We start from the raw sequence: 27,702 nt of genomic DNA on the forward strand, positions 1-27,702 counted from the left end.
TGTATGTGTAGGACCTGGTTGGTAATGGAAACTGTTTCCTAGTTTGGGTCACAGTAAAAAAATTTTGAAAGCTGGTACTTTCAGGTTGGAGCAGGCCAGATAAGCAAGGTCACCTGAGCTTCTCTGGCTTACACCTTCTCGGATACCCTCAAGAGTAGTGTGAGGCAGTCACAGATCCGAGAGTGGTGGGCCTTACTTGGCTGCTATGATGACAGGGGCAGGAGACATATCTCGCACCAGTTACTGCGCCTCAGTAAGATGCACTGCGCCCCTCGTTGTTCCGAGCAGCCCCGGCCCCTACTCACCTGAGGCCCATGATGCCCGTGCCCCAGTGGGCTCATCACTCAGTGTCCTGGGCCCGCAGTGCTGAGGCTGAGTCATGCTCAGGTGGGCACAACAACTGCTTTATAAAGAGGCACACAAGGTGGGGGGGGGGAGGGCAGAGACACCCATCCGGGAGTTAAATCCATTTACTATGAAAATATATCTTCTTATACCCATATAAGGTTTCTTCTTTGCTCCTGATTCTAACTATTACATTGACGTTTTTGAAAAGGAAAGGGAGGCGGACTCCCCATTACATGCCAAGTACTGTGCTGTGCCCCATCCTGTACCCTTCCGTAACTCCAAACCCATGCGGCCAACAAGTACATCAACTGATAGCTGGTGTCATTTCACAGTGTCACCCATCACTGTCCTTTCTACTGCAATCAACCTTCCCTCTGGTCCCACAGACAAGTTTCCGTCTGAAATCTTAAACCTGGCAAGCACAGTAATGAAACAGAAAGGAGGGAAGATGTTGGAAATGCATTACAGACACTCCACCAAAAATGTTCATCATTTCCCATTTCCTAAGGTTTTGTTTTGTTTTGCAAGAGTCGCTTACAAGACGCTGTAGCTGAAGTGCTAGTGAACAGGGAAGGTAGAAGAAAGTTAGGGTGCAGATGGTCTCCAAAATGAAATAATAAGGCAGAGACTGTGCCTCTGGTTCACTGCCCTGCTGTGAATGTCCTGGGGAGAAGCAATAACAAAGTGCTTCCTGATGGTTCTCAGTGCTCCAGTGCTTGTCCACCTTTAGTAACTGCTAATCTTAAAACAGGGAACCTGCAGTCCACATTCATCAGAGAAGAGCTCGCTTACCACGATCGTTCAGATTCAGAAGGAAATGAGGTTGGCCAGAGAAAGCGGGCTTACAGTTTTTCACCTGGAGAAAACGTGCTTGGCCTGCAGCTGTGCAAACAAAGGACGTGATGGCCACAGGTGTGCCTTTCCTTGGGCTTTGCCTCACTGCTCCCCTGCTTGAAACCTCCCACCACATCCCCAAGTCACACCTGGGTGAATTCATCAGGCCGTTAACCTGGCTATATCAAGCTAGTAGGAAGGTGTCAAGGGCAAGACTAACCACAGATCTGATCATATTGATTGAGTTCTCAGTTATTGAGTTTATCAACCCGCCCCCCACCAACCCAGAGAAACAAACAGCTCACCCAACTTTCAGTGCCTGTTTCGCATTGACTCCTCCCTCTCGGAGCAACTTTCAGTAGGAACTGAGCAATGGGGGCGAAGAGTAGAAAGGAAGAAATGACTATTTGGAAGGTTAATATTATTGTTGGGAGCCTCTAGGCTGGCAAAGCTGGATACAATAAAGAAAGGCCTCCACAAACATGGTTTGCTGACCACTAAAAATACACCCATTCAGTGCCTCCTTCTTTCCGTTTTGCAAGAGTTGCCTAATGTGAAGTTATGCAATACTGTTTGGGAATTATGATTTAATATATTAGAATGCTTTCAAAATTATGACAGCAGCAAGAGACTTGGGGCTTAATTGAAAACCTCAGAAATGATGAAATAAAATATTTTGCAAGTCAAAGATAATTGAAAGAGAAAAGACACCTGAGCTTAACTGTTGCCATGGGGTTGATTATATCAGAGTAGGGTTTCTCAAAACTGGATCAGAATGACCAGAAGCTTCTAGGAGGTCAAGAAGGGTCATAGCAGTGCACAGCTTTTTTTACTGCATTTGGGTCTGCAACTGCACTGTGGTTTGCTCTCCTAGACTTCTTAGCAATTTCCATACAGAATCAGACCTCTACAGCTGGAAGGCACATTAATGATCATGTTGTCCCATAACCCACATGTTGCATCAGTACCCAACATCTCCATCAAGTGGCTAAACATTTAAAAATCACTAGCAGTGGGGAATCCATTACCCCTCAAGGTGGCATGTTCCATGTTCAGTCACAGACTTGTTAAAAGTTCTTCCTCCTATGGAGTTGAATTCCGTCTCCCTGTAACAATGAATGATTGTTTCTGATTAGCTCCCTTGGAGCCATTAGTACAAATGCAAGACTGTCTTCATAAGAGCCCTTCACTCATTTGAAAACTCCTGTCATATGGTAGGAGGCTCATTTCTTCTCAAGGCCAGCCCCTCTAGTTCCTTCTATTGTTCTCATGTGGTATGCTTTCAGGAACATTCACCACCCTGGAAGGGTTCCCTTGCCCCTCACTCTCTCTTGGACTCTCTTGTTTGTATCTCATAATCCTACCCCTTTTTCTAACCAATGACCCAAAAGCAGCAGTTTACAAGCTAGGATGGCAGTGAGAAACTTTCTTTCAAGAATTTGAAACAAGAGTCTCTGAGACTCTCATTATTTGATAGTAAGGGCTTGAATTGAAAAGGATCCCATAAAGTGATGCTGGGGTAGCCCAGTTGGAACATGTATAAGTAAAGAAAGCTGAAAGGAGAGACACAAAGATGGGAGAGAACAGTGTCCCAGCTAAGAGACTGGGAACCATCTCGGTTCCTGACTTACTCATTGGAGGTCTCAGGCTGGGTAGTCCTGCTTACCATCACCAACATCATCATCATTGCTAACATTTACTGAGCACATACTATATTCCAGGCACTGACCTAAGCCCTTTATCTGCATTATCTCACTTAATCCTCAAAAACCCTGTAAGGAAGGTATCATTATCTCCATTTTACTGCTGAGGAGACAGGCATATAGAAGTGACTTTCCCAGCACCCACTCAGGTTGGTGGCAGAGCCAGGATTTGAACCCAGGAGGACCAGCTCCAGAGCCCAGATTGCTTGCCTCTACAGGGCAATGATTCCCCATCCTTGGACATTATCTCCTTACAGCAACTCCCCATATATTTAAACTAACGTGAGTGGGCTTCTGTCTTTTATAACAAATCTTTCCTGATTAAGATACAGGAAGACGAAAAGATACTAACTCCTGGGCAAATGGGACAGACGAATGCATTTGAGCTGCTCTGTAATTGAACTAAAAAGCAGGCTCAGTTAACAACATGAGGCTGCTTTTCCATGGGTTGCTTTTCTATAACCTATCATGTAGATCTTTCAGAGACAGTGCATTCTGTGGTATTGTTACAGAAACAGTGCCACCTAACTTTCCTTTAATTACTCTTATACACTATCCCCTCTTCTGGAGTATCCTGTAGCCAGTGCATTCCTTTACCATAACACATACCATGTTATATTTTAATCATTTATCGATATCAGGGTTTCTCATTCTCAGCACCATTGATATTTGAGGCCAGATAATTCATTCTTTGTCATGGAGCACTGTCCTGTGTTGTAGGGTGGTTAGTAGCATTGCTAGCCTCTACCCACCAGATGCCAGTAGCACCCCACACCAAAGTTATAACAGGCAAAAATATCTTGAGATATTGCCCTATGTCCCCTGGGGGGCAAAATCACCCTGGTTGAGAACCACTGGTCTATGTGTTCTAGATCCCCTCCCCCATGTTAGGTCTTCAAGGGCAGGACTCTGTCTTTTTTATCCTTGTTTCTTTCCAAAGCTTGGTACATTACGATACTCAATAACTCTTAATTGAAGAAAACTATAGTAACTTGCATTAAAATGGTGTTTTTTAGTTAAAGGTCTGCAGTACCAGTATACTCCTATCTGACTGGGTTTAATCAGGAAAACAGAGACATTAAAAGTATCCCTAGAATAAGGGTTTAATATGGAAATTAGGGTTTATATGAATTTGGGAGTAACTGGGGGAGTGAAGATCTGGAAGGTGGTAGTCAGAAGATGGGACTTCAACCAGAAGCTCTGGGTGGAAAAGCAGTTGTTCACAGGGAAATCTGAGAAGCCACCATGTCCAGCTGTCAAAGTGGTATCATAAAGTGAGAGCTCACAGAAAGACCTGGAATGCGACTGGGTCTGAAGAAGCAGCCTCATCTGACCTGCGTGGACTCCCCAAAATAACGTCCTCCACTTACTTGCCTTTTACCTTCCGAATCTCCTCAGTTCCTCTCATTGGCAGACTCTCTAACCTGGAAACAATCAGGAAGGGAATTCTGGGAAATATAGTTCCCAGCCTCAGGCAGGCACTTCTACAGTAGTGTTGGTACCAAATTGACAACAGATAATCCCACACAGAACTACTTTGACACCGAGTGTTTAAATATATCTATTCCTGTGGTGTGCCAGTTTGGATGTATTATGTCCCCCAAAATGCCATGTTCTTTAATGCAGTCTTGTGGGGGCAGACATATTACTCTTGTTTAGGTTGGAATCTTTGGATTAGGCTGTTTCCATGTAGATGTGACCAACCCAACGGTGGGTAATACCTTTGATTAGATTATTTCCATGGAGGTGTTACCCCACCCATTGAGGGTGGGTCTCGTTAAATCACTGGAGTCCTATAAAAGAGTTCATGGACAGAGGGAGCTCAGAGCAGCTGAGAGTGACATTTTGGAGTGCAGCTGAGAGAGACAGTTTGGAGACGGCTGCTGAAAGCAGACTTTTGCTGACACTTTGGAGATGCTAGCCCAGTGTTTGCTTCAGAGAAGCTAAGAGAGGACAAAACGCCCCAAGAGCAACATTTTGAAGAACACTCAGGAGCTGAGAGAGGAGCTGGAACACAACCCGGGATCAGCAAATGCCAGCCACATGTCTTCCCAGCTAACAGAGGTTTTCCAGATGCCATTGGCCTTCCTTTGGTGAAGGTATACTCATGTTGATGCCTTACTTTGGACATTTTCATGGCCTTCAGACAGTAAATTTGTAACCAAATAAACCTCCTTTATATAAGCCAATCCATTTCTGGTATGTTGCATACCAGCAGCATTAGCAAACTGGAACACCTGGCCAAGCCGATTAATTGTAATCTTAAAATGATGTGCTTTCAGTCTTCTATGATTTTCTATTTACTTTAATACCATACTGAAAGGAAATCAGGAAAAGGGAGTGTGGGGCCCTTAAAAGAGCAAATGACCTGATGGTGTGTGTTTTGCTACAACTATCAGATGCTGAAGTGTTTCAGGAAGAATCAGATCCTTTCATTGATGAAATTCCATTCTGAGTTCGCCTATATTGAGGGAAATGTGATAACGTCCTGGTGAATTTGGCAGTCAAGATTATACAAGATAGAAAGTGAGTAAATGCTTAGTGTGATTTGTCATTGCTGCTATTGTTACTGTTGTTTGTAGTTTGGCAGGGGGTTCATCCCCTGATCACCTGCAAATCCTCATCTCTTCCCTCCAGTTTCTGCTGGGTAGACACAGTCTCAATGTTCACTTTTCACCCTGAACGGATGGCAAACAATGTTAATAATTGAGCAGCTCATACTCCAAATGGAAGATGTTCACCTTCATGCTTCTTAGAATTCAGTGTATAGTCTGAGCACTCTACCTAGACTGGAATTGACAGAGACCACGAGGGAAGAATTTCAATATGCAAGGCATTGCTTTCCTCATGAGAAATCAAAACATCAGAACCACGTTGATGATTTCTAAACTACACTCTAAGACTACAGCTGACATTAAGCAAAAACATTTCTACTTTACAGAGTTTGAGCAGAAAGTCAAACAACTATTTTTAAACAATTAGTTCCTGGCCATTAAAAATGTGGTGTGGTTCAAGGTAGAGTGAAGTAGGTATTCCACTTTGGAAAGATTCAAAGTATACATTCAAAAGGCATATACTTCAGAGACCATGTGGCCCGTGAGTCTGAAATATTTACTATCTACCTGTACCGGTTTGTATATATTACGTCCCCCAGAAAAAGCCATGTTCTTTGATGCAATCTTGTGGGGGCAGATGTATTAGTGTTGATTAGACTGGAATTCTTTGAGTGTTTCCATGGAGATGTGACTCAATCAACTGTGAGTGAAATGTTTGATTCCATAATTTCCATAGAGGTGTTACCCCACCCACTGAGGGTGGGCATCAATTGGATCACTGGAGTCGTATAAAAGAATTCACAGACAGAAGGATGAGAAAGCAACTGAGAGTGACATTTTGAAGAGCAGCTGCAGCTAAGAGAAGACAAAACGCCCCAAGAGCAACACTTTGGAGAACACCATTTTTGAAACGCAACCTGGGAGCAAGCAGACGCCAGCCACATGCCTTCCAAGCTAACAGAGGTTTTCTGGATGCCAACAGCCTTTCTCCAGTGAAAGTACCCTTTGTTGATGCCTTACCTTCGACAATTTATGGCCTTAAGACTGTAACTTTGTAACCAAGTAAACCCCCTTTATAAAAGCCAATCCATTTCTGGTGTTTTGCAAAAGGGCAGCATTAGCAAACCAGAACACTGCCCTTTAGAGAAAATGTTTGCTGATCCCCGGGCTGGAGGAAGAGCATCAGGAATTGAGGTCCAAGAGGTAAAGGGGACATTACAAGGACTTGTCTTTTACTTGGAGTGAGGTGATGACTCACATTTTAACAGGGTCACTCTAGTTGCTGTGTTGAGACAGACATTATTGATGGGAGCAGGGGGCTGTAGAAAAAGGGGACTAGTCAAAAGACTAGAAAACTATTGTAATAATTCTGGTGGGAATTATTCTGATGAGTCACTATTGAGTGACTCAGACCAGTGTGCTGTGTTGGAGGTGGTAGGAAGTGACTAGATTCTGGTTTAAAGATATCGAGATGATTGGATATCCTGATACTTGATGTGCTGCAGAGCCCCACATAGCTGCAAAGGAGGCTGGAAAATGCAGTCTCTCCATGTGTGTGCATGTGTCCAGCTCAAACAGTCAACCTCAAGTGGGGATGATTTTGCTCCCCAGGACACATTTGGCATTGTCTGGAGACATTTTTGGTTTTCACAAGGATATTTATAGTTGTCTTAACTAGGGTAAGGAATATATATGTGGGGGGGGGGGGAGTCCTACTAGCATCTAGAGGCCAGGGAAGTTACTAAAAATCCTACAATGCAAAGCACAGCCCCCAACAACAAAGAATGATCTAGCTCCAAATGTCAATAATTTTGAAGTTAAGAAACCCTGCACTAAAAGGAGATATCCACTACTGAAAGAAGGAAAGAACATTTCTTGGTGGTTAATTAGGAGTCTTAACCCAACCCAATTCCCTATGCCCCCCCCCCAAAACATTTGTAGGTTTGTGGCAACATAAATTTGGGGGAACCCCTGCTCATACCACAGCTGAGCTCCACTGGGCTGCCTGTTTGTCCTCCTTGCCCACACTTATTCTCCCTGATAGTGGGGATAAGCTTTGTCATGAATCAGAAGCCCTGATGGCATTTTTTATACAGAGGCTTGAAAAAATAACATGTGTGAGGGAGGCAATGAAGGAGATTTTGTGTTATGATAGCTAAATGGTGCACAGCACCATAGTGCAGATATTAATTTGTTTTCAAGAGGTTTGTGAAGAAAATGTTTGATTAATTAGAATTTCAAGACTTAAAACTGATGCTTAGTGATAACCAAAGATTTATGGGATTTTTTTTTACTTTCTTCCCCAAGCCCAAATCGATGGCATATGAGTTCAAATGCCCTTAATGTTATGCAAATATCCCTTTGTCTTTAGCTGTGGGTAATAACAGATAAGATCTAATTTATTTGGTGAAATATTTGCATATATCTAATACATTCTAGATTTTCATTCACCTACCCTTATTATTTTGATAAATGAACAGATGCATAAATGAAAATTTTCTTTTTGTTCTGGAGTGTCTGCCTGTTCAATTAATTTTCCTTTCAGGAAGTATGCATTTTTTTCTAATCCTGTTAATAAGGTGGATCTAACTTAACATATTTTTCACACTATCTGGGCTGATCACTGGCTTAACACTGAGCCAAAAAAAGGAAAGTGTTTCAAATGTAGACCAGAAATACCTCAGTTCTTGAGTGACATTGTTGAGTTTAGGTTTGCCCTAGTTTGATATAAGTCCAATATACAAAAATAAGTCACATAACAAATAGGCAAAGAGGTGATTTTTGAAATTGCAAAAGATTTTTTTCTACCATTCACTTGAGCATTTACTTTATATGTATGCAATACAGAAAGATTCAGCCAAGCACTGTTCTAGATTACTGGGGATATCAAGATATGCAAGACCGGGGCCTGCATTTGAAGGTTACGTAGAAGAGGCAGACATGTAAACAGCTGATTTTAACATGACATGGTAGGTCCTGTTATGGAGGCAGGTACCAGGTGCCACAGGAATGGAGAAGAAACCCATGGCCCAGGCTCAGAGGTCCAGAAAAAGGCATCCTGAATGGACTGATGGTAGAGTGGATTCTCAAAGGACATGCGGGAACTCTCCAGGTGAAGAGAGGAGAGGGGTATTCTTTGCAAAAGGAAGTCAAAGGGTCTTGGAGCCCTATGAGAGAAGTAGGCATAAAGCACTTGGGAGATCTTGAATGCCACACAAAGGGGCTTGAGCGTGATCATTAAGGAGATGAGAAACCTTCGAAAGGCATTAGGCCTGGGAATGAATGGGCCAAAGGCATTGGTTCCACTGCAGAGGAAGGCAGAGCTGGCTAGATAATGTATGGGGCCCAGTGCAAAATGAAAATGTGGGTCTCTTATTCAAAAGTATTACAAATTTCAAGATGGCTACAGGAGGCATTAAACCTAGCATGGGTTCTTCTAAGTTCAGGGCCCTATGCAATTGCCCTATGCAATTGCCAGAGAAGCAGGGCAACCTGTGTTCAAGAGGTACTTCTCCCCATTTCACCCTTCTTTCAATCTGCCTATTAGATCCACTTTCTTCAATTTAAGAAAATAAGCAAAAAGTGGATATCACTTTTTGTATACCCATGTTTTGTTTGTACACCCATGAAGACAGTCCTGGTGGGTGGTATCAAGGCAGGGGTAAGAAGAGAGCATTAAGATTCTTGTTTGCAAGCTGTTCTCCCCCTGTTTGGGTAGAAACATCCTAAACAAATTAACCAGCTAGAAAATAAACTCAAGGCAACATACTAGCCAGTGTTATAGTCCTGCACTCACAAACTCAGAAAATGGCCAAATAGCCAATCTCTTCATTTTAAAAGTGAGGAAATGGGAGAGCAAAAGAAGTTGAGGGGCTGTTCCAAACTCACACATATAGAAGGAAATAAAGATGAGAATTCAACCCAAGTCTTCAGATTCTAGCCCAGTGTTTTCCCTCTGCTCCTCTGTGATATCCAGTTTCTTGAGTCTAGAGTGAGTGGGATTGGATGCAAGGTCTTTGGGGAAGATCAGTCCAGAAGTGCAGAAGGGACTGCATTTGGCAAAGAAAGGGAGATCAACTGGGAGGTAATCGCTTTCTCCTCCCCTGCCCCATGGGGCACTACCTTTCTGGGACCTTACTTAGAATCCAGAGGATCATTCCAAGCACAATTACTGAGTAACTATTAAGGGTCAGGCATTGAATTAGGGAATGGACTACAGAGATGATTTTGACACAATCCCAGGAGCTCACCTCTGATAAGTGAAGACAATAGTGGAAATCAACTATCAAAATCCAAACCACCTATCTTCAATATGATCGGAATGTAAAATTTTTAAAAATAATAATAGAAAGGAAAATTGGAAATGAATACTAAATTCTGATAGAAGCTATTCAGTCTCTTTCAAGTGAGGGGCATCATGGATGATTTGCACATTGTCTATGTATCTCAGCAGCATCACCATCGATATCCTCACCGATGCTGGAAACTTCAGGCTTATCTGAACTCTGATAAACCTCTGTACATACCTCGAGAATCTCTCTCATGTCATGCTCCGAAGAATTCTCTATGCCCTCCCCAAAAAAGGGTCTTCCAAGTTTTAAGAGTGAATCTTATTCGTTTTTGTGCTTCCAGAGTCAAGTCCAGTGCTTATTTATTCAACATTACTGTGGACTAGTTGACAGATAAAATGGATTGACACGTGGATTCAGTGACTTTGAGCACCCTCCAAGTGGAGGTCCTGGGTGTGGAGAAGCTTTCAATGCATCTGGGTGAGAGAAGCAGGGCCAGCCGTGTTCAAGAGATGCTTCTCCCCCATTTCACCCTTCTTCCATTCCTCTGCTTATTAGATCCAATTTCTTCAATTTAAGAATAAGCAAAAAGTAGATATCAATTCCCCAACTGGACTGAATTCTTATAGATACCACCACACAAGGTTTTACCCCTCACTGATAATTTTAAATTGACATAACTGAACTACCTCATAGGACAAAGAGTCTTGCTTTTCTACTTAGGGCTGTTTTTATTTGTATTCTTTCACAGAGTTTTCACCTATCTCTAAGCCTTCCCTAATATTTATTTGGAGATACTATTGTTTTTTCTTTTTTCAGTTTAGGGTATATTGTCCTAAAATTGTATTCCATGCCCTGCTCTGTGGAATGCAGATGTTATTGAAAAGGTTGAGTGTAAATCACTTCATAGGGACCAAATCATAAATTAAGTGAGCTTGGATTTACTGTATGGAGGACCCTTCTATAAAGTGAAGAAAACAAAATCCACCAGGAAATCAACAAGGATTTATTGAGCATGTACTAGATGCTCAGTGCTGAATCAGTTTCAAAGAGAGCACTCTATAATGCTTCTATTTTGCATGATTCAGATATTTCTTTTGGAAGGAAGCACACCTGTGTTTGATTTTATAGCACAGAAAAGATTGTCTGATGAGTAAATGTGATTCTCTGAAATGGTGCCCCTGAGAATGTCATCAGGTATGGCACTGGTCTCCTGCTGCTCCATCATTACTAAGATGAACTCAAGATGTTTATTTTTAAAACAGGAGTCACATCCCCTATCAACATCACATTACATTACAGTGCTGATAGTTTTTTTGATGAGGCAATTCCTGCAAAAAGGTGATACTGGAGCCTTAGGCAGTGATGCTGTGCCTCTGTTGGCTAAAGGAAGACACAGGCAGCTCATTGTAGGGAAAGTCACTGGCCAGTTTACTTAGCATGGCTTACACAACAATTTTTGCCAACATTGTATTTCGCTTGGCATTTTTACTCCCACTTTTTAATCTGAAAATCCAATCAGCATTCAATCAGGAATGCATTTGATCCCAAATCAGTAATATCTATTTCCTTACTTCATGCCGGGAACTCTAGGTTTGGATAACTAGCTTTTGAAAGTGTAAAATTTGGGGTGATGATGACTCAAAGATTTGTGTTCCAGTTCTTATGCATTAAAAAAAAAACATCTCAAACTTAAGCATGAACCCACCATTATATTATGCTCAAGGATTGTGTGCGGGGATGACATGTCTACTACCAGACTGCCTACACGTGGCCTTTCCATGTGGCTCAGCTGTCTTACAACATGACAGCCTCAGGGCAATCAGACTTTTTACAGGGTGGTTCAGGACACCAAGCACAAGTGCACCAGTAAACAAGGCGGAAGCTGTGTCTCCTTCTATGACCCAGCCTTGGAAGTCACACGGTGTCATTTCTGCTGCATTCAATTGGTTACAGCAAGTGACTAGCCTGCCCAGATTCAAAGGAAAGGGTCACAGACAACCCCCCCCCATTTCTCAATAGGAGAAGTATCAATGTTAGATTGAGGAAAACACGTTTATGGGAGAGGTTGTGGCACCTTTGACAAATACACTCTGCCACAGTCCACCTTCTTGCCGCAACAATTCACGTCCATCCTACATGTGAAATATACTCACCTCCTCCCCTAAGACCTCCAATATTCAAGGCACACCAACAAGGTTAGTAAAGCAGAAATCTGTTCTGTTTTGTTTTTGCTATTGGCAATGTATTTCCTTTTCTGGACAAGTAAAAATAACTTATGACCTATAAAATGGTTTCTTGGGTGAAAGGCTAATTATAGGCACAAAATCCAGGATCTTGTCATCTGAGTCAGATCCAGGTATCACGGAGGCTTGTTGGCTGCAGCTCTTTAGGTACAGTGCCTTGAGATGATTTCTTTCAATACGAAAACCTGAGAACTATAGAGACAAGGTATCTGACCCACCTATCCAACAGACAATATTGGGATATGCATAAGATAACTGCTACAGACTCTCCCATGCAAAAAAAGATGGGAAACAAGAGGTACACAGCAGTCACTGATCCATAGGAAGTCTAAAATCTGACCATGCCCACACTGGCACATCCTTGAATAGGGATATATCCCTTGGAGTTGTCCTTTCTGAGTTTTGGTTCTGCTATTTGAGTCATCTTTCTCCATAAGAAGTGGCACTTGCTTGTAGCCTATTTCCTGCCAATGAAAGGTTAGGGGTACAAAGACCTCTTCTCAGTTTATGCTGTTTCTGTCTCTTTCAGTCCAAGTGAATTTATAACTCACTTCATTAGACAAAAGCCATACCTTCACATCTCTTCATGAGAAGCCCTTCTTTACCTTAGGCTCCCTATGAGGCTGCTGTGGCCCCTACATTCTTAAGATTCTTAGAAGCCTATTGTTGAAGGAGAGGATTTGCAAGGCTTGCCCTTAACATCCTTAAGAGGCCTACTGTCTGCCTGAAAGAGCTTATGAAGCACTGCTTCAGATATTTCTGAGGTCCTAAGAAATAATCTTTCAGTCCCACCCTGGATTTGATCTTCTCCCTGATGACCATTCTTAATTGAGGACACTTTTCTGGCTGAAAAGATTTATTCTGCATCCTTTACATTCCCTCCAACTTCTACCTGAACACTTACTAGCTTGTTCTTGAGTTCTTTTTTGTCCTCTTTCATATTGTTATTGGCAGCTAGACACCAAGCGGCATTCTCAATACTCTGCCTAGAAGTCTCCTTTGTTAGATCCTCAGGTTTATTAGGTACATTTTCTATTTTCCATGTTACCACAGAAAACAGTTCTAGTAAACTTTCAGCCATCCTCTGGCTTTCAACAACAATTGTCTCCCTGTCCTCCTACACTTTCAACAGTCTCCTTGAGGCCCTTCCTGCTTCTGCCCCTGCCTGGTCTCAAAGACAATGCCACAACATTTAGGTTCTTGTTACAGCATCAGTTATCTGTGATTGCATAATGAATAACCCAAAATCTTAATGGCTTAAAACAACATTATCTTGCACAGTTTCTGTGTGTCAAGAATTTGAGAAGACTTCGGCTGGGCAGTTCTGGCCTGGGGTCTTTCTTCTGGTTTCAGTTAGACAGCTGTGGGGGCTGGCCAGGCATCTTTCTCTCTTCATGAAGACTCAGGTCTCCATTTAACCTCTCCACATGGGCTACTTTGGGTTCTTTACAGCTTGGTGGTCTCAGGGAAGACAGACAGCTGGCATGGGAGCTCAGGGTTCCAAACACAAGTTCTATCAAACCAGGTTGAAGCTTTGTCACTTTTTATGACCTAGTCTCAGAAATTACTTAGCATCACTTCTGCCATATTCTATCGATTATCAATGAGTCGCAAGCCCACCCAGACACAAGGAGAAGGGAGATAGACTCCATCTCTCAATGGGAAGAATGTCAAAGATACATTGTAGAGAAAGCATGCGGAGGGGAGATATTGTTGTTGTCATCTTTGGCAAGCACAATGTGGCACAGGCCCTGACTTCTACGTGACAGATGGAAGGATGCAGAGGAGAAAGAAATGGGAACCGCTTCTCTCATCTTAGCCTTGCCAACTTGCCACTATGGCATCCTCAGGCTAGTTTGAGAGGGCCCCTGCAGGATGAGTTTGGGGCATCCCACCAGAAGCCCAAACAACAGCAACTCCATGAAGCTTGTTCTGGAGTATTCAGCCAACCTGAAGAATGATTCTTAAAATTTCACTTTATCCTCAGCATCAGAATAAGGATTGAACCTAAGGAGTGAGAATACTGAATCCAAAATTATTTACAATTATAGCCATATCTGGCAAGAACTCCAGGAGTATGTAAAAGAAGAATTTTAAGTGTCTTGGTTAATGGTTGGGTTTTGGCATAAGTCACCTTTACTATTTTTACATATAGCAAACACTTTCGGAGTGGAAAAGATTGTCGGTCACGTGTCAGTATGTAACAGTCTATACCTCCAGGGGTGTCCTGTCCTGAGTTCCAGATCGCTCATGAAATCACCTACCCTTACATCTTCATTTGAATGTTTCAAGGGCACCTCAGTCACAACATGATCTAACCCCAGCCCAATGTGATCATTTTTTAGAGTCTTTTTTTCTCATTGAATGGTACTGTCATGCATCTAGTGGAAGTTATCTAGTGGAAGCTGGAAGTTATCCTTGACATCACCCACTCCACAAACCCCCACTTCTACTTCATCTCTTAAGGCCTGTAGATTGCCTCTCCTACAAGTCTCAAGTTGGTACACTGCTATCCAACTATACCACCACCGCTTAGTCAAAATCACTAGCACTCTCACCTGGACAATTGCTTTACCTCCTAACTAGTCTTCCTGGATCCTAACTTTGCCTTCCTCTGGCTAGTTGTCCACTTACTGCAACCAAAATTATTTATTTCAATATGCTAATTTGATTATGCCATGCAATCCCCATTAAAAGCCTGCAGTGGTTTCCCTTGGTTCTTAAAATAAAGCTCCAAACAGGTGCTGTGGTTTACAAGGCCCTATATGATCTAATCCCTGGTCATTTCTGAAACCTTATCTCACCCCACTCTCCCCCTACATTCCCGGGGCCACCCTGCCATCCCACAATGGCACCAAACCCTCCCATCTCAGACATCTTCCAACTCTGCCTTCACCTTCTTAACTCTTCTCATTTATCAGATTGCAAATGACAAGCTTCTCTTATCTGCCAGATTATATCAGAACCCCCTTGTATAAGCTCTCTCAGTACTCTATAATTTTCCTTCAAAGCCTTATCATAGTAATTATATATTCATGTGATTATTTGGTTCATAGTATCGACCTCAAGGTTGCAAACTACTTGAAGGCAGGAATCTGATCTATTTGGCTCACCACTGGACCCCTGGCACCTGGTGCTCTGCCTGGCATCTCTTCAGGCCTTTTCTGACCACTCAATCTAAAACGCCCACCACTCTGCCTATCACCTCCCTTAAGTCTCTTACCTTGATTGTTTTTGTCAAAGTACCCATCACTATCTATGTGTGTGTGTGTTTGTATGTGTAAGTGTGTTTAAGTATATGCAGGTGTCTCTGTGTGTATATATGTATACATGTGTGTATATATAAGTGCATGTGGGTGTCTGTACATGTGTATGTGTGTATATGTAATTTGTTTACTTGTTACCATCCATTTTCCCCACTAGATTGTAAACTCCATAAAAGCAGGAGCTTTGTCTTGTCTGCTGCTGTAGCCCCACCACGTATCTGACACATAATAGGCACTTAACAAATATTTCTTGAATATATGAATAAATGAATAGCAGGTGCTCAATAAATGAATGCCAGTAGTACCTTCTTCAAAAATCAGTGAGAATGATACCATATCCTGCATTGAAAAAGAGATGATCCATTGATGTTTTTCTTTTGAAAAAATTGCCTTTAAAGAGCTATCCAAAATGACACTTTGACAGTTTTAATCCACCTTACTACATCACTAAGCAACAAGGGATTATATTTTGTTCACCTTATTTCAACTTTGTTGTTCTACAAAGTTTGGTTAGACTCTTTATCCAAAATCTGGAATGGAAGCTACATGGTATTTCACAGAGACAAATTCATTAAAATCAAAGACTTCTAGAGCTATGTGGCAACATGGTATAGTTTTGGAATCAGACAGACCTAGATATAAATCCCAACTTCAACATCTATTAGCATTGCAACTTTGGAAAGCCATATAACTTCTCTCAGCCTCAGTTTTCCCAGGAAACATGTGACTTGTTGGGTTGGTTTAGTGACAGGACTGACGGTCATTTTAAACACATAGCACATAATCATAATCAACAAATGATATTTATGTATTATTCATAGCTGGTCCCAAGCCCCCATGATGTGGAGGGGGAACGTGAGATCCCAAGAATTGAAGAATTTCTCAACGCCATCCCTCTTGCCCAAGTCCAGGTGATATAAATCACCAGGCCTGCAAATAAGCATCAACCAGCCATCATGTGCTCTGGGGACTTTTGGGGTCAAAACCCACTATGTTTGGACTCACACTGTTCCCTAAATAGGGCTAGAGACTCCATTATGTGCCTTGTGTTGATTGAGGCTCACTACAGCCTTCAGTTCCAACTGAGCGATTTCCTGTATCAAATGAAGAGAGACTCAATCCAATCAAAGAATCTGGGTGAGAAATGTGATGGAAAGAATTTCCCCTGCCACAGTTTTTAAAAGTCCTTTTATTTCCTCCTCTATAGGGCGCAGAGAAAAATTGGAAATATGGGCTCAGAAATATGGGGTCATTTTATAAGTGCCATGTTCTTTAATTATATTGAAATCATTTGCTTCTAACAAATGATTCACTACAATGCAATTCTGGTGAACTTCAGATCCAATTTCACATCAGACAAGAGTAATTCCAAACACAAGAAAGAGAAACCAGGGTGGAAAGATTTACAATCAGTAAAACTGATGCATAAAATAAATAAAATTAGATAATAAGTCTCAAACAAATTGCATAGTACCATTGCAGTGCTTCATACAGCAGACAGATTTAAGGAGATTTTATCAAGGTGGGATATAGAAATTTGACGTATTGAAACTGTGACTTTATGATTAAACTTTCCCTGGGAATTTAACTAAACAGTGGATTACAAAATAGGGTAAGCTAGAAATGTCTACTGCTCAAAGTTAATGAAGATGGTGGGTCAGCAGCAATAGTTAACTAATTGGATTCCTGGCTAACTAGAAGAAATGGAGAATATTTGCCTAAAATTCTTTCCTTGCTGGGAAGATGTAACTGTCTCTCCCTGTGAATATGTTCAACTAAGCTGTGCCTACGGATTGTTCTTTATTTTAGCTTTAGTTTATCCATGACTCAAACGCATCTCCATTTTGCCCTCATATAGGAATCTTGCCATATTACCATAACATTTTATTCTGAACCTGCTATAAAGGTAATTTGTCATTCATCATAGCACAGAAAATTCAAATTGGGTGCAATTACATTTTCTGAATCAAAACCATACCCTTTGATGTGGATAATTTAAGGTTCTGTGTTTTAAAGACATTAAATGAGTCAAAATTGTAAATAAGATGACCCTTAAACTAACATTCATATCTCCTGCACATAAAAAATTAAATAGATAATTTCTACCTAGGACAGATTTATTTTTTGTGGTGGAGAATTTCAAAGAATTTATTTCATTAGCTATAACTATGCTTAGAAGCATAATTTGAAATACTGTTGAATGAATGAGGAAAGTATTTTCAAGTACAGGAAAAATGCTCTTAAAATTCTCTTTTTTTCATCTTTCAACAAATGCTTATTAAGCACCCACTGTTTGCATGGCAATGTACCACATAATGATATTCTAACCTAGCATCATTCTATTCTAGCTCTGGTAGTTAATTGAATGAGGAGATCTTTGGGGGAAAGTATCTGGGAAGACTATAGAAATTAAATGAATGAGTTTCTTTTTGCTTTATGTGCAAAAAAAGAGAGGTTACTAGCTAACTACCTTTTCTATCTCTATAGGGGCCGAGGAATTTAAAAGAAATAATCTTATCTCACTCAGGCAGTGAACTCTATGCCTACTCATGAGTTTCTAAATGTTTATAGAGGTGAGAACAGCAATTTGCAAGATTCTACAGATATGAAAAGAAAAACAGCACAGTAAATTTAGGTAGATAAGAAGAAATTTATTTTGAGGAGCTGTTTCCATTTAAAAAGTAATTTTAGACTTAATAATATAGACTAGGTTCAGCATTTTAGAGTTGGACATTAGAGCTCATTTAGACCACAAGTTTCCAATTTTTTGCATTAGAGTCACTTGATTTTTAAAAATACAGATCCTCAGAGATTCTGATTCATTTGGTCTGGAAGGGGTGAGAGGGGAAGCAGTCATACATATATTTGTAAAAGTCCTCCAGAAGCCAAACTGAGACCCAGAGATCTAGTCCAGTCCCTATATTTTTAAATGTAATTTTATTGAGATATATTCACATACCATACAGTCACATCCAATGTGTACAATCAATCGTGCATTCATCACCACAATCAATTTTTTGAACATTTTCATTACTCCAAGAAATAAAAATGAAAATAAGAATAAAAATAAAAATAAAAGTACAAAATAATACCCAAAACATCTCATACTCTTCTCCCCTTCATTATTCATTTACTTTTTGTCCCCCTTTTTTCTACTCATCTGTCCATACACCAGATAAAGGGAGTATGAGCCACAATGTTTTCACAATCACACAGTCACACCATATAAGCTATATAATTATACACTCGTCTTCAAGAAACAAGGCTACTGGGTTGCAGTTCAACAGTTTCAGGTATTTCCTTCTAGCTATTCTAATACACTAATAAATAAAAAGGGATATCTATTAAATGCATAAGAATAATTTCCAGAATGACCTCTTGACTCCATTTGAAATCTCTCACCCACTGAAACTTTATTTTGTTTCATTTCTCTTCCCCCTTGTGGTCCAAGAAAGCTTTCTCAATTCAACGATGCCGGGTCCAGGCTCAACCCCGGGAGTCATGTCCCATGTTGCCAGGGAGATTTACACCCCTGGGAGTCATGTCCCACATAGCAGGGAGGGCAGTGAGTTCACCTGCAGTGCTCAGTCCCTACATTTTTGACATGAGGTCCTCAAGGCCTTAAAAGAATAAGTAGCTGGCCCAAGGTCAACACAGCTTACAACTCTTGAAGCCTAGAACCCAAATATCCACATTCTCAGTCTGGAACTCTCTTTAACCAACTGGCACCATTTCAACTTCACTCACACACTGGTTGGCATTTAAATAGTAGTAGTTAGGAAGTCCAAGACTGCCTATAACCCATGTGACAAGCAAGCCTCCCTCCTCTAATGACCTGGATGCTTCCTTTCCTGCCAAGCACTGAATAAGACTTGGGATGGTTATGATGACACTGCAATGATTAATATATCTGTTTATTTTGAAATACTTTCCTTATATGAAGCTTTTGCATCCATAAAAAATTTCATTTTAAGGCAAATTTACTATTGGAATCTGAGTCCAATTTAAGTCTTCATTATTGAGCTGAAATAGCTGAGCACATGGAAGTACTTGGATGTCAGGTCAGGTTTTCTCTACCAACTTCATTATATGATAATAGGCCGAGCTCGTCCACCAGTGAATAAAGGTTCCATGTGGATAGGGCCCTTGTCTAACTTCATCAACTGTCGCCCCAGCACTTAGCACAGTGCTTGCCATAGAGTAAACACTCAACATTTAATTGCTGAATGAAATATTCTTTATTACATTTTATTAAGAAATGAGAGTGTCTTGAAACAACTGGTGTAGGACAATCCCACATAAATAAAAGTATTGAAGAGATGTCTTTATAAAGTAGTAGTTTTATAGTTACTTTATTATAAGAGCTTTGGCTTGATTTTCATAAGTAGGCTGATTGAAGGTTGTAATTCATGAAATTTGTTGGTAGCACTAGGTGCATTCATTAATAAGAACTATTAATGCATCAAGTAAATGAGCCTTCCGTTTTCTAGCCTGATTTTCATAGAGAACGGATCTGCAAAATGAAGAGTGGTATGGAGTGTTTGGCAACTATTCACACTGGCTCAAGTTCCCCTGAGTAATTGCCAGGTTACCGTGCAACGTTTAGCCGTGTTTAGGGCCGGCCCCGCCAGAGGCACTGTACAGGGAGCAATGCAGATAAACCAATAAAAAAAAAACCCAAGGACTCTGTTGAACTGTCCTCCTTGTTTTCAGGTTGCATGTACCTCCCACAGAGGGAAGTGGCACCTGGATTCTAATCTAGTGAAATGAACCACAGGGAGACCAATCTGTCTACCTTTCCAGGTTCTGCAGTCACTGATCAGAGCACACATACTATCACCTAACCACTCTAAAGTCCTTGCACTTCTCTTTAAATCATATGCTCTCTCATGCCCCATTTTGCACATGGTAAAGTATATATAACTGAAATACCTCTTCTCCACTTCCTGACCTATCCAGGGATCTGTTGACCTTACAAGACTCATTTCCACACTTAAGATACAATTTGTTGGAGTTGGGGCAAGATAGTGGCATAGAGAGGAGTGGAATTTAGTCAGTCCCCTGGAACAACTAATAAACAACCAGGAACAACTAGTAAATAATCTGGAACAACTGCTGTGGAACAACCGTGACTGTCCAAACATCATACACCAACCTGGAATGGATGGAATGGCTGAGATCGCAGCATAAAAGCTAGAAGCAAAAACTGCAGAACCACGCCAAGAGCTGCCCCCACCAAAGGCAGGCTGAGCTGCAAGACCTCGCTGTGGGAGAAAGCAGCATTCCTGGAGCAAGCGAATATAGCTCAGCCTAGCTCCAACTGGGGTTTTAATTAACAAATGTGGACTGCTGAATACAAGCTACAAACATAGATAAACCCCTAACAAGCAGCAAAGTACCTTGAGGTCACTCCCAGTGGAGAAGAGGTGGGGCTGACAGAAAAAAAATTTTAATGAAAATAAACAAAGAGGCTTTTAGAGACAGCTGAACTTAGAGAGCCAGAAAACTCCTGTGTCCTGGGAAAGGGAGCCCAGAAGACCAGGTGCTATCTCTGGCCAATGGGTGAAATGGAGGGGGGGGGCATGGACTGGCTCTGAAAAGGGGCTTTCTTTTGCTTTTTCTCTCTCTCAACCTGAGATGTTCAGTGGAGAAAGCCCCAGCCATTTTCAATTCACAGCACTCTGACCCAGACAGGGGCAAAGTTAACAGAGTCAGAGAGACAAAGGAGTGATTCAAGTGCAGAAGATAACTCCCTAGGGGTGGTATCTTCCCATAGAGGAAGGAGGTGGGGCCCAGCTCTAGTACCTACCCTCCCTTCAGAACTCAGACCTGAAGGCCTGGGGGAAAACAGTCAAAACAGAAACAATTTAAGCTGAGAATTAAAGGAACCACACTGCTTTACGCAAGTGGGGAGTGACAGGCTGATAAGCACCACCTGTTGGGAAGGTTAGGAAAAGCACAGTGGCTAGAGGCCTCACAGGAAAGTCTGTCCATCTTCCAAGACATATCCTCTGGGAAACCTGACACTGAATATAGGCCCCATTCTGGCCTGGGAAAATCTGATTGGGGTAACCAAGGAAACCAGATGCCTAGACAACAGAAAACTACAAAGCACACTAGGAAAAATGAAGATATGGCCCAGGCAAAGGAACAAATTTACATCTGAACTGAGATACAGTTGAGATACTGTTTCACATTAATGAAACAATCAATTAAAGGTTTTGAAATAAATATGCTAAACCAATTCAAAAACCAAGTCAACGAGCTTAGGGAAGATATGGCAAAAGAGATGAAGGATATAAAGAAAACACTGGGCAAACATAAGGTAGAAATTCAAAGTATGAAAAAACAGCTGGCAGAATCTATAGAAATGAAAGGCACAACACAAGAGATGAAAAACACAATGGAGACAAACAACAGCAGATTTCAAGAGGCAGAAGAAAACATTCAGGAACCAGAGAAAAAGACAACTGAAATCCTATACACAAAAGAACAAATAGGGAAAAGAATGGAAAAAGATGAGCAGTGTCTCAGGGAATTGAATGAAAACATGAAGCATATGAATGTACATGTCATGGGTGTCCCAGAAGGAGAAGAGAAGGAAAAAGGGGCAGAAGCAATAATAGAGGAAATAATCACTGAAAATTTCCTGTCTCTTATGAAAAACATAAAATTACAGATCCAAGAAGCGCAGTGTACCCCAAACAGAATAGATCTGAATAGGCCTATGCCAAGACACTTAATAATCAGATTATCAAACATCAAAGACAAAGAGAAAATCCTGAAAGCAGCAAGAGAAAAGCAATCCATCACATACAAAGGGAGCTTGATAAGACTATGTGTGGATTTCTCGGTAGAAACCATGGAGGCAAGAAGGAAGTGGTGTGATATATTTAAGATACAAACCATGGAGGCAAGAAGGAAGTGGTGTGATATATTTAAGATACTGAAAGAGAAAAACCACCAACCAAGAATCCTATACCTGGCAAAACTGTCCTTTAAATATGAGGGAGAGTTTAAAATATTCTCTGACAAACAGACAATGAGAGCATTTATGAACAAGATACCTGTGCTACAGGAAATACTAAAGGGAGCACTACAGACAGATAGGAAAAGACAGGAGTGAGAGAGGTTTGGAACACAATTTTGGGTGATGGTAGCACAACAAATGTAAGTATACTGAACAAAGATGACTGTGGGTATAGTTGAAAGAGGAAGATTAGGGGTATGTGGGACACCAGAAGGAAAGAGGGAAAATAAAGACTGGGACTGTATAACATAGTGAAACCTAGAGTGCTCAACAATTGTTATAAAATGTACAAATATGTTTTTACATGAGGGAGAACAGATGAATGTCAACCTTGCAAGGTGTTAAAAATGGGGTGGTATTGGGGTATGCAAACTAGAGACTACAATTGGTGGAAACATTGCATTATGCTTCCTTTGATGTGGCAGGGGCAATGTACCAAAGCTGGATGCCTGTGAGAGGGGGATAAAGGGAGGGGTGTGGAATTCTCGGCATTGTTGATGTTGTCTGACTCTTTTATTATACTTTATTTTAATTCTATATTTCCTTTTGTTGCTTTTTAGCTATCATCTTTTTCTTTCTTTTTCTTTTGTCTCTCTACCTTCTTTGACTCTTCCTTTCTTTGTGGAAAAAATGGAAATGTCCTTATATAGATAGTGGTGATGGTGGTGAAGGCATAAATACATGATTATGCAGGGAACCACTGATTGTTTACTTAGGACAGAATGTATGGTGTGTGAACAAAACAGTCGTAAAAAAACGGGTCAATGAAGAAATGCTGAGGGCATTATATTGAGTGAAATTAGCCAGGCACAAAAAGGCAAACATTGTATGGTCTTACTGATTTGAACTAATTATAATATGTAAACTCATAGACATGAAGTATAGGTTACCAGGATATAGAACAAGGCTAAAGAATGAGTAGCGGCTGCTTATTATGAGCAGAGTGTTCAACTAGGTTGAACTTAAGCATTTGTTAGCACATTTTTGTGAGAATAACTAACAGTGCTGAATGGTGTGTGAATGTGATGGAAAGGGGAAGCTTAGAGTCACGTATGTCACCAGAAGGAAAGTTGGAGGTTAAAAGATGGGAATGTATAAAACAGTGAATCTAGTGGTGGACAATGTCCATGATTAACCGTACAAATATTAGAAATCTCTTTCATGAACTAGAACAAATGTATGACACTATAAATAGAAGTTAATGATAGAGGGGTATATAGGGAAAAATATACCTATTGCAAACTATGTACTACAGTTAGTAGTATTTTAACATTCTTTCATCAACAGTAAAAAATGTACTGTACTGATACTATGAGTCAATAACGGGTGGGGGTGGTTTAGGGGTATGGGAGGATTTGAGTTGTCTTCTTTATTTTTATTTCTTTGCTGGAGTAATGAAAATGTTCTAAAAATTAGAAAAAAATTAATTGTGGTGATGAATGCACAAATATATAATGGTACCATGAACAACTGATTGTACACTTTGGATGATTTTATGGTATGTGAACAATCTCAATAAAATTGAATTTTAAAAAAAGATACAAGAAGCAAATACCTGAAATTATCAAACTCCCACCCAGTAGCCTTGACTCTTGAAGACAATTATATAACAGTGTGGCTTACAAGGGGTGACAGTGGGATTGTGAAAACTGTGGATTGCACTCCCTTTCTCCAGTGTATGGATGGATGAGTAGAAGAATGGGGACAAAGACTGAATGAAAAATAGGGTGGGATGGGGGGTGATTTGGGTGTTCTTTTTTACTTTTATTTCTTATTCTGATTCTTTCTGGTGTAAGGAAAGGGGTCAAAAATAGATTGGGGTGATGAAGGCATAACTATATAATGGTACTGTGAACAGTTGACTGTACACCATAGATGATTGTATGGTATGTGAATATGTCTCAATAAAAAAATGTACAAAAAAAGATACAATTTGTTGTTACCATGCCATTCGTATTATAAGTCCTTCATTCAATATATCTTTTCTTTGTGGCTGAAGGCATTGCTGAAGTGCAGTAAACATTGAGGAAATAAAATTAAGACCAAATTTTCATGTATTCTGAGAAACATACACCATTACTTATTTCTGTCAAGTGAAAGAATGCAATGCCTCTGGTGACTCAAAGAGATTGCACAGTATTGTGGAAGGCAGTGCTCTGGTTTCAAAAGAGGATGACTTAACACCAGTGCTATTTTTATGAAGTAGGTCATTTCAATCCCACCATTTTTACCCCGTCTTCTGACCCAACCACGCACCCAGGTCCAATACATTTGTCTTGACTAAGGCTATCTGCCCTTATATTCTGAGGAATAGATACGATGTATCAGTCTTTTATCTAATTCATGTAGAAATAATTTTAAAAATCAGTACAAAATATCACTAACATCAACTAATGCCACACATTTTAATATGTTAGAGATTGGTAATTTGGCAAAGAATCCATGTTAACTATTGACAGTAGTAAAATTAGCCATGGTGGAAATATTCAACACCAAACAATGAATATTTGATGTCTAATATATCACTGAGATGAACTAGAGGGCTGGAAGGGAAAAAGGGTAAATATTTAAGGATTTAGTCTTAGATCTATACATGGGCATTCACATTTTGCAACTGACCCTCTCTTAAAGGCAATGTTAATGAAAAGAATTTGGCTGTGAATTGGCCACATAACTAGAATTGTCTAGCTCAGGACCAGGAACATAGCAGGGGCTCAGTAAATTATTTTTTGAATTAATGAATGAGTGAGTAATTGAACAAATGATACTTTTCATAGATCTACCATATAATGTTGGGATTTTGAGAACTGGTTCTAAAACAGTCTGTTCAAATCTATAGATTAATAAATAGATTACGGGAAAATCGGTGCTGAATATAACATAGGTGTTTTCTATTTATTAATTAATTAAAATGACCACAAAGTATCATTCTTACCTTTAATTTCTAAGCCTGAAAAGGTAATGAACTGTATCTGTTCCATGAATAATTGGGTTGAATTTGAAAGAGAAAACCCCATTCCAAAAGCCACCTGCTCTGCCAGTTAACTGTGATTTATCCTTTTACTTCAGAAGAATTTGAAACATCTTCCATCTGACTTGACTGACAACCAGTCTGTGCTTCCTCTGTCTTTATTCTCCCAGGAAGAAGACGTGACTTGTGAAAGTCGTTTTAATTTCAGCAGTTATGGGATGGGTCACTGCCTCCAAGTGAAAGATGGAACAGCTGTCAAGACCACACCCATCAACCCGCTCCCACAACCCCCAAAAGATGCAGATGCCATCAAGAAGAAGTTTGTGGACCGGGCAAAAAGAATTAATACGATATCGCGAGGTGCCTTCCCATTGGCCTTCCTCATCTTCAACATCTTTTACTGGATCACATACAAGATCATTCGCCATGAAGATGTCCACAAGAAATAGATATGCCCTACAGACCCTGGGACCTTCTTGCCCAAGTGTTGTGCTTGTAAATACATGGTGAAAATGTCTTTATACCACTTTGACAGAAGAGAAGACAGGGGAAGGAGTGGTGAGGGAGGGAGGATCATGGGGGTGGGTTTCCTGGCACCTACATGAAGAAAGAGAAATTATCTGGGCCTTGAAGGAAAATGTTTGCAAAAAATAAGGTGTTGCAGAATCATATGAGCATAATTCCCTTCCATAGTCCTTAGCATTGTTCTTTCAGATAGGTGATGCATCAATCAGACATGATACGTGGGGTCAAGTTCTTGAGGGCTTTTTGCCTTTTGGTTTGCTTTAGTCTGATTTTGACTATTTCCGGTACTGAAAAGTTAGCTTAAGAAAGCCACAAAATGAAAATGCTTACCATCTGACCATAGTGACTAGCCTATAGTGAGTCGAGGACCAAACTTCTTCAGGAAAATGCTGCCTCGTTTTTAAAACAAGCCTCCTGAGCCACATCCTTTACAATGTCTCTAATTAGTGTTTCACCCAAAAAATCCTTTTGTGGGTCGTAAATTATTTCTACTTATCCAGAAAGCAACAATAAAAAACAAACACCAATCACAAAGAATAGATTTCTACTTGACTGTCTCTGTAGGTGTGCATTTTAATATTATTTTTCTTTCCCAGAAGCAATTTTGGAGTTTAAATTGTGTATGTGTAATCCAATTGATAGTATACCCTCTTAAAAATAAATGCCCATTTTATTTCTGATCCAAGTTAGCACACTCTTTCTTCCTTTCTTTCTTTTTTGGCTATATTTGTGTGCAACTTTAAGTGCCCAGTGTGACTTAGCTGTTGCATCCCCTCAGTCACAGTATTTGTACAGACAGTGTGCCCTGAACAGTGTAGCTTCTATTAGCTTGAACTTCCCATTTCTGCTCATTATAGGTATAATCACTACTCCTAATGTCAAAAGACCCCTGATTTCTACTGTTAATCCAAATGTCTATTGTTTTAAATATCCTTGGCTAACTTAAAGAATTTTGAAATTGTACTGTGATTTGCATAACCCATTGCCTTTTTGGTACCAGAGCTACGTGGTTTGAATCCTGGCTACGTGTTTTAAGTAAGAAAAAAAAAAAGACGTATTTTTGCTTACTCAGATAAAAAGACAACCTGTAAAAATATAATGAAAAAAATTAAATTTTACATGTGCTGTACAAGGGGTTATTTTAAAAAGTATTTGTTCAATTTCAATAAAGCTAAATGTGCCACAGAACATCTCTAGAGTCTCTCCATTTTTGCACTAAAATGAAAATAATTCAGATAATAATAGTAACTTGGATTTTTGTATCTGGTCTTTCTCATAAGTTTGATGCAATTATATAGCTGTTATATTATTGGTGCTGATAATACCCCTATGAAAAAAGAAAAAAAAAACGTTATGCTCATTGTAGAAATAGGGAAATGCAGGCACAGAAGTATTAGTTGCCATTGTAAGCAGACTCTAACACTGGCTACTTCATATGAAACATAGAAGTGTTCCAAGAGCAGTGGGAAATCATAAAATCAGAAGGTGAAGAAAACTTAAAAGACCAACCCATCCCACTCTGATTTGGCCAAGAATGGAGTTTCAAGATGAAAAAGTCTGAGAACCACAATGAAGTAGAGGCAATCCTTCCTGACCCTTGTAGATTTTCCTTAACCAAAGATATCCTTCAAAATATTCTCAGGAAGATGCAGATTCATAAATCAATGTTTATGGCCTTTTAAATTGGGGGGGGGCATACTGCAGAGCAGCTAAAAACATGAATTTTGGGGGTAGAGAAAATAACTCTGCCATCTATCAAGAGTGTGTTTTAAGAGGACTAACAATGAAAAACATAAGTAAAGCCATTGGTGTCTAAAATATAGTAAAGTCTCCATAACTAATATATAATAATAAAATAGTCATTATTATGAATAGTATCGGTTATCTACTGGGCAGGAAGCTTACAATGTCTAGCCATGGAAAGTATAATGCCAT

At 40.3% G+C, this 27,702-nt stretch overlaps 1 protein-coding gene across 4 annotated transcripts in view; it reads left to right on the top strand.

The window, feature by feature from the left end:
• GLRA2 (glycine receptor alpha 2) overlaps positions 1-26,945 on the top strand; it is a 195,856-nt gene extending 168,911 nt beyond the window's left edge. For all 4 annotated transcript variants that reach the window (XM_037822357.1, XM_037822358.1, XM_037822359.1 and 1 more), the window contains one exon: positions 25,413-26,945. In XM_037822357.1, the coding sequence (XP_037678285.1) occupies positions 25,413-25,691 (279 nt within the window). In that variant the 3' untranslated portion in view covers positions 25,692-26,945. The remainder of the gene's footprint in view (positions 1-25,412) is intronic.
• The last annotated feature ends 757 nt before the right edge of the window (positions 26,946-27,702 follow it).

Source organism: Choloepus didactylus, chromosome X (assembly GCF_015220235.1).
Source record: "Choloepus didactylus isolate mChoDid1 chromosome X, mChoDid1.pri, whole genome shotgun sequence".
Lineage (NCBI taxonomy): Eukaryota > Metazoa > Chordata > Mammalia > Pilosa > Megalonychidae > Choloepus > Choloepus didactylus.